The sequence below is a fragment of the Larus michahellis genome, chromosome 2 (genome assembly GCF_964199755.1).
Source record: "Larus michahellis chromosome 2, bLarMic1.1, whole genome shotgun sequence".
NCBI lineage: Eukaryota > Metazoa > Chordata > Aves > Charadriiformes > Laridae > Larus > Larus michahellis.
The window spans coordinates 104,927,810-104,939,840 of record NC_133897.1 but is presented as its reverse complement, the minus strand read 5'-3'; the positions used below and the strand labels follow the sequence as shown (position 1 = coordinate 104,939,840).

The 12,031-nt window shown below is 38.1% G+C and overlaps 1 protein-coding gene across 2 annotated transcripts in view; it reads right to left on the bottom strand.

Annotated features, from left to right (window-relative positions):
- MBP (myelin basic protein) overlaps positions 1-12,031 on the bottom strand; it is a 120,300-nt gene that overhangs the window by 90,798 nt on the left and 17,471 nt on the right. For both annotated transcript variants that reach the window (XM_074576513.1, XM_074576514.1), the window contains exon 2: positions 1,053-1,127. In XM_074576513.1, coding sequence (XP_074432614.1) covers positions 1,053-1,103 — 51 coding nt within the window. In that variant the 5' untranslated portion in view covers positions 1,104-1,127. The remainder of the gene's footprint in view (positions 1-1,052; positions 1,128-12,031) is intronic.

Genomic DNA, 12,031 nt, shown 5'->3' with positions numbered 1-12,031 from the left:
ATTTTGCAAAATGCTGCACAAACACAAAACAAAAACATACGTAGCCAGCTGTCCTCTCTTCCTGCTGTTTTCTCCTTATTCCTTCCAGTGTGCTTATGTATTTTCCTAAAGGAGATGGCAAAGAACTAATAACTGTATGAATTCTGGTTTATATACCTTTTAGCGATAGCTGCTGATCTGCCACAGCGATGCAAAATACCCACATTCCTTCAGATAAAGCACAGAACTGCCTGTTTATATCATCTGTCCAATGCAAAGGGCAATAGCTTTATACAGTGTGGGCACAGACTGTAAACTGTTATTTTTGGGTGGGGATGGGTGGAGGGAAGTTAGCAATAGCTAGCAACAAGAAGTATCTTTTTTTATATACATAGAAAGATGTGTCTTTTTTAAGATATGTGTGAGTTCTCTTCTGGTACAATGTAGAAAAACAAATAAACAAGATATTATCACAAGGCAATCAGAGTACCACTTTACGTGATAAACATACAACAGTGTCAGCAGAGGCTTAGAAACAAATGCTAACTTTTAGTGAACATTTTGATAGTTCTCAGCTTTTTTTTTTTTTCTGGTCAGGAGATTTTTAAAGCTCTATCTCCTCAGACTGACAATCTTTTCCTTTAGAATTCTCATAGTTTATGTATTTCCATATAGTTTCTTTCTTACAGATAAAACCAATGAATGCCCAAATGGAAAGCTGTCAGCATGCAGAACCTAATTCAGCTCACTGGCTCTTTAAAAATTTCTGTAATATCATGCTTCTAAGGCTCATTTCATTCGTTTCCACCATGACTGTGAAGCTTTTTATCAACTATAGATCTGACGCAGAAGAACATCACATCTCTCATTAAATCCAGCACAGCAAAATCCTTGTTTGGTCACATCTCATAGGACCCTCTCTTTGAAAAAAAAGGTGGTCATTTTGTAGTGACAACTACAAAGCAGTAATGGTGAAAGTGATCTGGTAAACACACTAATGTACTAAAAAAGTATATATTTCATAACATACGTATTTCTGAAGTGGCCTTGCCTCTTCACTTTTTTACACTTACCTTGGTTGACTTGTCAGTGTTATGTTCTCGTTTTCCTACATGGTTCCCCATGACGGATCACCAGAACTTCAAATTCTGAAAAGATAAAAACGAAACAGCATTTTAGAAACCAATACATTTGTTCTGAAATATAAATTAATTTTTCATCTGACACAGAACAAAGAGATAGTTCTCATACGATAAGCACTTTTACAGTCCAAGGTAAAATCTGTGAAAGACCCTAAGGAAAAAAAAATGCTTACCTGGTCTATTTTGTAAATCTAATAGCAGTAAGCTTTCCTTCTTCTAAAAAGAAAAAGACATAAACAGAGGACTAAAAATAAAGTGTTTATTGTGAAATGTGCACATAAATCAAAACTAGATTAAGAATTAGGTAGTGGCCCAGTCTTTCAATATTACGTTTTTAATACCAAAACAGTGTAATATGTATCAAATGATCTGTAACTACAAACTTCCATAAAAGATCAAGTAAGTTATTTTGAATTCACATTTGCCATTATATAAACAGCAATTACTGAACAAAAAGCACCACACTAAACAGCTAATGATTTGCTGTGGAGGTGAGAATGGAATTGTTCTTTACAGCCCACATTTTCAGGAGGAGCACATGAGAAAGGAATGCCAACTCCTTCTTTGTATTTTCTGGCTCATCCTGTTGTATCTCAGCTTGAACAGAGCTTATGTAGGTTAAACCACAACACTCAAATTTCAGCTTTTAGAGTACACTTGTGGTTAATGCTACATAATTCTTCTCATAGAAGCATGTGTTTGTAAAGGATCTTATACACAGCTGCTGCCTTCAGCCAATTTGAATGCAGTGCAAGGTAGCATTTGAAGTCCTGAAACTTAAAACTACATGCAAAAGAAGTTTCAAGTGGACTTTTTCCTCTCAGAATTATGAAGTGAAATTTCAGTAATAAAGTGAAGTTTCTGGTGCTAACAGTAACACTTCATTACTTTGCAATAAACAGAGGTATATACCACAAAACCTGAGCATCACAAATCCTGGCACAACACTCTCAATATCAGAAGCTATATCATTTCATTAAGCATAATCGTATGAAAAGGCTTGTGAGAAAAGGACAACTAGACCTTTGCTGTGTTAGAAAATGCACGGAGTAAAACAGTAGGCTATTAACCAGTTACACTTCGTAGAACATACAAATATAGTTATAACCCCAGTTACACACACTGATTTGTATACCAGAGGACTTTAAAGATAGAGACTTTGATTACTTCTGCCTTTCTATCGCAGAAACGTGTGCTTTATCAAAAGCAATCTTGTCCTGTATCTCTACTGCAACTTTTGGAGAGACTGACAGATTAATTTCTGCCCCGCCCAAACGATAAATTTTCGAATTAGTGAGGGTCTGCAGTGCTCATTTGACTATTCACTGAATTCCACTCACTCTAAAAATCAAAATGCCACCTACCACAGTATCTGATTAAGTAATTCTTCACAAATATCCACTTCTGAGGTCTCGCAAAAGGAAAAATTAAAAAACACCCAAACTGAGCAAATATACCCAAGGTAGAGTTTATTGGCAAACTGGAAACAGATTTTTTTATTATTTTTTTTTTAACAGCGCTATCTATTGCATAAAAGATTAAAAGAAAAAACCCTGTGAAATCACCACAACCAATTCACATTTTTGTGAGATTATGAAAGTTTTCAAGGAAAAATACAAATAAATTCATATACACTGGGTTTCAGAGCTGAACGACCTCAAACTGGCCTTTCCCTCTAGAAATTCTGATCAGCAGCTCACCTCTCACATCACCTACTTTGCAACATAAGGAAAACAGAGTGGAATACAAAACTATAGGAAATATCTACAGCAGAAAATAAAGGCATAATGTTCTGAGTGTTACTCTTCTGGTCATTTATTGAAAGATTAACTATCAAACTTGATCAGTAATACACATATGTTTAAGTGAACAGAGTATGGAGCCAACGTAATACTTGCAAACTAGAACTCTAATGAGTGTCCTCCTGCCTCCCCTTTGTCACCCTGGTGTCTTTGGAGTAACGCTCCGGGAACAAGAGCCTGTACCCATGAAACACTGATCATAGCAGAGGCCCAGTCCTGCAAATGCCAAGGGAGAAGATACCAAATACAGACGAGCTTTGCTGGGAAACTAAGCCAGATAAACATTTAAAAATCATTTGTCGGCCAGTGAAAAGAAAAGGAATAAAAAAATTCCATCCTGCCACATCACATACACCTGAACTAGGAATTAGGAAGGGGCCCTGCCTGAAAATGATAAGGCCAGTTTTCTGCTCAAATGTTTGCACAAAGCAAGCAAACAAAATGAAAATCAAGCAAACTGAGAAGTATATGAAATGGCTGATCAAAGCCTTCTTGATTCCCGTGTGCAAAATTCCTTCAGCAAGATGCTAAACATTACACACGGAAGGGAATAAAAAAGAAAAAAAAGACTTGGAGAAATGGAAACGCACGATGCTATTCAAAATTTAGGAGTGTGGTTTGAGACTGCACCTAACATCTGGCCCGAGTGTTATGTTTCTGTACAGGAACAGACTTAAAAGCGGAAAACTAATGGCATTGATTAAGCCTGTAAATCTGCACTTCTGTTTTCCTTTATTGTTTTCAATGTGTCAGAAGGACAGTATGGGGTCAAAATTCACATGATCAACCCCTTCTTATTTTCAGCTCATATCGAGAAATTAACACTAATACAACTAGATTTTACTTCATCTTTTTCATGCATAAATGAATACAGATGTTTAAACTCAAGATAAGTTAGCTGCAGGTACGTGTTATAAATTCCTTACATAGAGATAAAGCTACCTTTTAACCAAAAGAACAAAACCAATCAGCCAGATAGCAAGAGTATTCTAAAGCTTACAGAATTCTTCACACTACCTATTAAATGGAGAAAAATGCAAGTAACCCCTTGGGAAAAAAAGGCTTCCAAAAAAATCTGACGTGAATTAGGAAAGGAAATGTATAGTGCCAGCTCTTCTGTAGATATCTGATTAGGAAGCAAAACCAGACGTATGCACAAGCCTGTAAACATTAAAATCATTTACAGCAACAAAAAGACCAATTTCCACTCTAGCCTCAAGCAGAAGTCTGCCTTACTTGATTGAAAACTGAGCACATGGCTGATTTTCACTTCAGGATACAAGTACATCCTGAAGTGTTAGGACTTACAGCACCAATTTAGGTTCTTACTGTGGTGAGAAGACCACACTGCATGGGTTCTACCTGCGCCAATCTTTATGCAATGAGTTGAGTCACTGCCTTCAGTGGGATTACTCAGGGTAGGATCTTTGTAGGAACTTGCAGCCAACTATTCAAAAAATCTGAGCCGGAACAAGATTTGTATTTTCTTTTTAGTCACCTTCATAACATATAGGTTGCCAGACTAAGCAGCTCTGTACATAGCGAAGAAGCAGCTTCTTACACTTATTAATGTCAGTCAACTGACGAACATTCTTGTTTGCAGAAGTGTCTGTACATGTTTTAGCACTGATAAACAGCCACGAGAACAGTCGTGAAGCTGTAAAACAATGCAAAACCTGTACTGTAGAAGTGTAGTAACCTTCCTTGAATCCAGTGTGAATCACATTGAACAATAAGCTGCCAAAATAGGCCTGAGCATGAGATCGAGCTAATGACAGCAACAACAGCGTTTGTCCGAAACCTTCCTGGTGAAACCCAGCAAGTTTCGTAAATCCTGTGAGACGAAAGATTTTGCACGTGAGCTTGAGTCATAAAATGAGAGGGGACACTATGCAGGTCTGCAGCATCAGAGTACATCACCAGCTCCCCTACAAAATTCCCCACCAAGACTGTGGGTTTCAGCATATTAAAAATGTCCGAGAGGCTCAGGAAATAACAGGCCATGTGAGCAAACTGATTTAATAGGACTGAAAGTTGAGAACGTTTCAGCTGCCTGACAACTCTTTTGGATGATGTGAGTGAATTACGGTGGCAAGATGTGAACTGCCGCCAGCAGAGTCACCCAGCCACCCCAGTACTACGCCACAACCACATACCGAGCTGAATCAGCTCTGCTGCCGACACCCGGGCACTTCCTGATCAATGACGGGTGCAGAAATAAACTCCAGCTATCCAGGCTGCTTCAAGCAATTCCAAAAATAGCCCAGGGATTTTGCCTGAGGAAATAAAATACAGTGTCTCCTCCCATCAATTTACCTTCTTATGGAATCAGTCTAACAGGTAACCTGATGGAAGCCTAGACCAAGCTGCTTTCCCGCTTTCTTCACGGGAGACGGAGATAGGAAGTCGGCTCCTAACTTTCAACAACAACAGAAGCACCACTGCCTTACCCAAGGGGAGAAACTTCTCCTTGCTGTCTGGCAAACACAAAATAAAAACAAAACCAAACAAATACAAAAAAGGGATGGAAAAACCTCAGTCCTACACTGTCCTACTACAATACCTATAAAAAGACGCGCATGTTGGGATCACATAACCTATTTCTCTTCATCTGAAGAGCTGATTAAAAATACAGTTTTAGAAACATGGATCACCATATAATTTTTTTTAACCCATTCTAATCTGCCTGTTGAAATTAAATGGAAATTTGTAGTTAGAAAAGAGGTTCTAATCATCTTCCCATACACACACACTGTCCTATAAAGAGGTTTATATTATGATTTAGAATTTTCACTGAAAGGCATAAAAATACTTCTCTAAACTTTTTGAATACACCAAGAAATGCGATTGTATCACTTCCTGCAAGTTATACTGTTTTAACTGCAAAATAGCATTTTCTTACTCATGGGAGCCTGAGAAAAGTTCACCCCTCCTAATGGTCAGACTGTAAAGAGCGTCCTTCCCCTGCGATATCTCAGGGAACATGATAATTTTTGTATATTCTAAATACAAACGATAAACTTCAGCCCAGGAGCTGGTTTGCAGTGACTGGTCACCAACCGTAAGACAGGAGTCACAAGAGGCTATAAGTCAATGCACCTGGAGCACCTTTATTGAACATTAATGGTTCATATTAAAATACACAAACTACCAAAGGTAAATCACAGGATGCTGCAAATGGATTGTTAAATATGGTCCTTTAAGAGTAATTTAGTTATGTAAAATAAGGGTTCAATCTTACCTCTTCCCACACACTTAGTTATGACTCAACAGAACTACACATAATGATAAAGGTATGCAAGTACTTACACATTTACAAGTATCAGAACCTAATTATTACCTTGTCTAGGAATACGTATTCACCACAGACTGATGTTCTTGGATAATGTCGTGGAGCTACAACGCTAGATACGTTTACCAAGTGCTCCTGGCCTTACTCACGCACGGGAAGGGTAACCATAGAACATAAAAATATTTGAGGAATTTACTTAAAACTTCCTGTTAAATTAATGACTTCTCTTATCCAAGTAAACATTGCACTTTACTACTATATCCAGATCTTATTAGACAAAACAAAAAGTGTAATTACTCTAAAGCAATGTGCAAGTTCTCTCTAATTTTGGTAGCCCTCTAATGTAGACTTTTAATTACGAACTTACCCAGCAAAACAACATGTAAAGGACTTTTTTTTTTTTTCCCTCCTAGCGTCAGGTCCAGGTTATGTAGCTTCCTGGGAAGCCAGCTGACATATTGCCTAGCCCTGGCTGCCAGCTAGATGGAAATCTTTGAGTGGGTTTTTTTTTTAGGCTCTCACTGTGATAGACATCTTTGGAAGGAATCCCTTCACTTCAGCCTTCTTCCAAAACAGATCAAGACACTGGGCACGCCCCACCTGTTTCTTAAGAATGCCCTCATCACGCTAACCTAGTATTCCAATGCACCAAGAAAGAAAACCTCCGGTGGGCACAGGTGGGTGATCTGCAACTAATTCCATCAGCAGCCACAGTCAGATGCGAGCAACCACAAAACAAAAGTAACCTGCCTCATGAGCAAACTCCTTCCTGGGAATCCTGCTCTCTTATTTAAAGTGTTAAATTACATCATAAAATATAGTGCCTTATCTCCCTTACAAGTTTCATCGTTATTTAATACAAATTTAATTTTTCATTACCTGTGAAATTGTGTAATCCTTGCTAGATCAGACCTTATTTCACTCTTGACTTCCACAATGATACTTCTCTGAGGAACCCTTCCTGCCAGAAGGGTTATTTCAGACACATTTCCATCGTGAATGATCAAATCCAAGATTTGAGTGGCAACCATAGCATTTAAATCAGAGAAGTCAGCAGGAGTTTAGTACTGATAGGTGTATTTAATCATGCTTGTAGAGTGCCTTGCATATCAGAGTCCTGGCCTACCTAGACATTACAGCAATTTCCATGTTTATAGACAACTATACATGCCTTACCAAGGATCCTAGACCTAGAAAACCACCCGTCTGAGAGACAGGCCAAGTTCTGAAACACTATTTACCGGAGAAAGTACTCCCCAGTGCTAGCCCGGCTGCTCAGTAATTTACATACACCTCATATATCATTGCAAAGGACATAAAAATTATTTAATTTCCACTACAATATTAAAGCAAACAGTACAACACAGGAGAAAGGCTACAACACTGAGATAGAATATATTCTGGGAAAAACAGTGCTGCAAGCTGTTTCCTAAAATTGCCATAGGGTAAGCACAGCAGACAGGACCTAAGGTTTTTTTTAAGATCTTTTCTGACTGCTTTGATTACAATTTTCTTCTCTCTATGGCCAACAAGAAGGATATTGCATATTATTTTTTATAGAAGCATGTGGCTTTCAGGAATCTCACCTCAGCACAGCTAAGGATAGTACAAACTTTATTATAGACAACAGTCTGTAAAAACAATTATAATGAAATTGCTAAACCACATATATTTATTTTCTGTAGCTTAGGTTCCTCTTGCTTTTCTCTTCCTTCTTCCTTCAACCCACTCCACTCTCCTTGCTGGAATACCATCAGCCTCTTCCCACTCATTAAGAAAAGAGATGAGTTTAAAACAAGTTTCTCAACAGGGCTTTTCTGCTTCCCTTCGTGAACAGAAAAATGCTCACCTAACATCCCTTAGCGCACACTGATATCTACACTCCCTTACATAAACACAAATCGTCAATGATTATAATCAAACGGCTTTAGCAACATGCTTACTGTTTGTCTTCAAAACACTAAGCTTAGTGGAGCCCTGTGAACACTACGTCAATCCACCTGCAGGGTCATAAGGAAACTCCTTAATCACCTCCACTTTAAATGAGAGGTCAGTGCATTTGATGGGGGAGCGAGGTACCACCCCAAAGACCTGGGGCAAGGTACAGATGCCCCCAGCACATCCAAGCCCCCCACCACACAACTCCTTCTGCCTGCTGAGCTTCTACCACAGCACCTACACTTCAGGGGCTTGGCAAAAATGTGGATTTCCTTGTACGTCCTCTCCATGCCTTTGCTGAGATAACTTGTGCCTCACAGCTATTCCCAGACTAGAGAACAGAGCGGACTAGATACATGTCTAACATACACATCCTTTGAACCTATAGCAAAAAGGAAATGTTGCCCTCCTATGAAATTAAGACTGATTTTTCTATTTTTATCTCAGTCATTAATATCAACAGGTTCACTTAATTTGCTACATACTATCTTTTACACACAACATCACAACAAAACAGGCTGGGTTTTGTTTGGTGTTTGTTTTGTTTTTTTCATATTGGAGGACTGTTTAGGTCTGCATGGCAAACAAAACCTAGGAGCAAGGACCAATTTTTCCAAGCCCTCTGAAAAAGCTCAGACACGTAATCATTGCTGATTTTTTCCAGCACCTGTGTGCTCCAGAGACAAAACAATTTGACACTGCAGTAAAATAAATTCTCTAATGAAAAAAAAAAGACAGAGAAAGATACAGAGAGAATGGCTAAGAATAGAGACTCACCATAACCTCATTATATATATCGCAAAGATACGCAGTAGACTCCTAAGACCATCACCTTCCACTATCATCACTTCTGAAGTGCCATATTTCCTGTAGGAGTACACCTCCACAACTGTGGACTTCACCTCTTGGCATTAATGAGTCAACAACTAAAAGGTGCACACTTGACCTAAATACTAAAGTATTTTTTAAAAAGATAAACCAGCACACAAGAATATATAACACAAATGCAGTATTAACCAGGAAAAGTAAAAAGAATGAAATTCAAATCATAGAGAATTTCAGGACAAAGTAATAATCTTACCAGTACCAGAGGGGGAAAAGCACAGAGCAATCAAGAAACTGTACAGACAAGTATCATTACTTGTTACTTGGAGACTTTCAGTTTTTGAGATTAAGGTACTCTGAAACCAGACAAGACCTCACATCTGTTTTCACATAAAAATGAAAAGATGCCATGAGAATAAAAAAAGATAGATTTGAAGACTCACATTTTTTTCCTGTTCTCTGCTTAGGAAAACAAGTCCTCTCCAAATGGTGAACGGTATATTCTCCCTTTCAAAGTAAGGCAGGTCACCTAAGCTTCCCAGTGAACACAGCCACTTTGACAATCAGCGTTTCATTAACACACTGGAGAGACTGATGACAAAATGCACACCTGCAGTGCGTCTAAATGCACATGAATCAAAGGCACTGTATGCTGGCTCTTATCTTCTCATATTCAACAGACTGACAGATGGGACAAGAAGATGATTCACCCTCTCCAGACACCGTTAAGTTTGCTGGGAGAAAACACCGAACCACTATATCCTTCTCAATTAAATAACTCAATCAAAAAAAAAAAAAAAAAAAAGAAAACAAGAGAGAGCTAAAAGCCTCTCTCTTTGCCCAACCTTTCCTTCTGTTATGACTTCATATATAATCTATCCATACTGTAAACACATCTACCAAGAGATGAGTTTCCTGTAAATGCTCCTCTGTGACATTTGGCATAAATATTGATATTACGAAAGGGTCTGACTTTCACCGTACTCCAAGTTGACTCCCTCTTGGCTCAATCTACTGCTGTAGAGTCATGTCCAGCCCTTCCCATAAACACACTGCCAAAGAGGCACAAAACCCAACCTTTCTTTTCTGACATGAAAAAAATGCATCCTTAACTGTATGCTCATATTTCTCACTTTTTGTGTATGTTTCTTACTTCTTTTTGTGTTCTCTTTTACTAGCTTGATTTCCTGGGGGTTCATGCATGAGATTATGCTCTGAAAGTAATTTTTTAAGAAACTTCACAGAGACTTAGTCCTCAATATTGTCATTTGTGAGTGTGCTTAAAACATGTAACAAGGTTCAAGGTTTGCATGACAGCCTCCTAACAGGTTACCATTATCCACAGTCCACTAGCACAAACAAGACAGTTCTCCAGCTTGAAATCGTTTGCTATTCAAGTTGCAAGTAACTAACACCTCATGATGCTTAAGTAAGCATTTGTAAATTCCTCTGCTGCTAAAAATCAATAAATAAATTTAAGAACAAAGTGATTTACAAAGCTATAGAGAAGCAATTTTTCTGTGTTCATGAATGCCTATCCGGAAACATAGATACCATGACAGCAGTTTGGGATTTTCTCTGACAATTACACAAGGGTTTGCTCTCCCTTCTGAACAAAGAAAGCAAAATTATTTTTTGCTAAGGATAATTGTATATCTGAGAAATAAATAAATCTATCTCCTTTTCAAATGGAATTTTAGTCCAGGTATTTTGAGCTTTAGTTGTTTAGGTCAAAGGCCCAGCAGGTTACAGTTACTAAGCTGTGAGTTGTTGCACTTGGAATTTCAAATAATTAATGAGTAACAGCAGCAACCCTGGCACTGAAATCTGCATGAGAAAGCACTTAAGTCTTTACATCACCCTGATACATTATTGTACACGTGTGCTTCTTCAAATATGCTTTCAAGTGCTCACGTCTCGTACTCAAACATCACCTCGTTTTATCTAAATCTTAAATTTCATGCACTAATGTTGCTTTCCCAACCTCTATCCAGGCTATGTACAAAGACAGCATAGAAATATTCATTACTGAATTACTATTGAAGAGAACAATGACAGACCCACGGAAAAACTTCTATTTGAACGTGAGAATGTACGAAATGTACACAAGACAATTATTTCCCTTCTTTCATTAAAAGGAAAATCAGACTTTTTGTTTCATGTGAAAAAGAAAACCAAAGAATGTGACAGGCCAAACACTCATTTTCTTCAGCATAGTTTTCCAATGCAGTTCACCATTTACGTCAAATTCAGTGTACAGAAAAAAAAACAAACCAAAATTTGTCAACACGTCAAAACAATGGAGTAAGAAACCATGTGTTTCAATAAGGAGATTAGCAGTGTATTCACTTTCAAACATGATTACCAAAATAAACCTCAAACCCACTATGTGATAAAAAGTTAAGTAAGCTTATATACAATATTCACAGCACCCATCACAAGAGTGTCTTGCTCTTGAACAAGTTGCACTTGTAAAGTATAGGGACAAACTATTTTACTTTTATTGTTAACGGAATGTTTTTAAAAGAAGAAAATGTTTCAAATAGCATCATTAGAATCATGACATGGTCCACAGCCTTTAACCAAGGGGGGGGGGGGGATGTGTCTCATTCCAGACAGAATGCAAAGACAGCAAGAAAGTTCCTTCCCTTCCTTCCCTAAAGGTCTTGCAACATAAGTATACAAAATACACGCGTAGGAAGTAAACCTTTCTCCCATATTACAGATATAGAGCAAAGGTGGAGATAAGTTAAGGGCAATACATGAAAAATTACTTACGGCCCACTTGAGAAGCTTAGGCAGACATTAGAAACTTAAATCCAGAGCTGTAATTCTGAAAACTCATTCTCAGCTAGTACATAATGCTGGGGTTTGTAATCACAACAGGCACCTCCTTTCCTATTTTACAAGTGCTTCATGGACTTCAAGTTCTGCCATCAGTCATCCAAAACAACACTACAGCTATGATGACACGGCCAAGCAGCTTCACATGATTTCACACCAGAACACCACCAATATACAATGAGGTATTTCTCTGCCATCCTAGGTCTTCA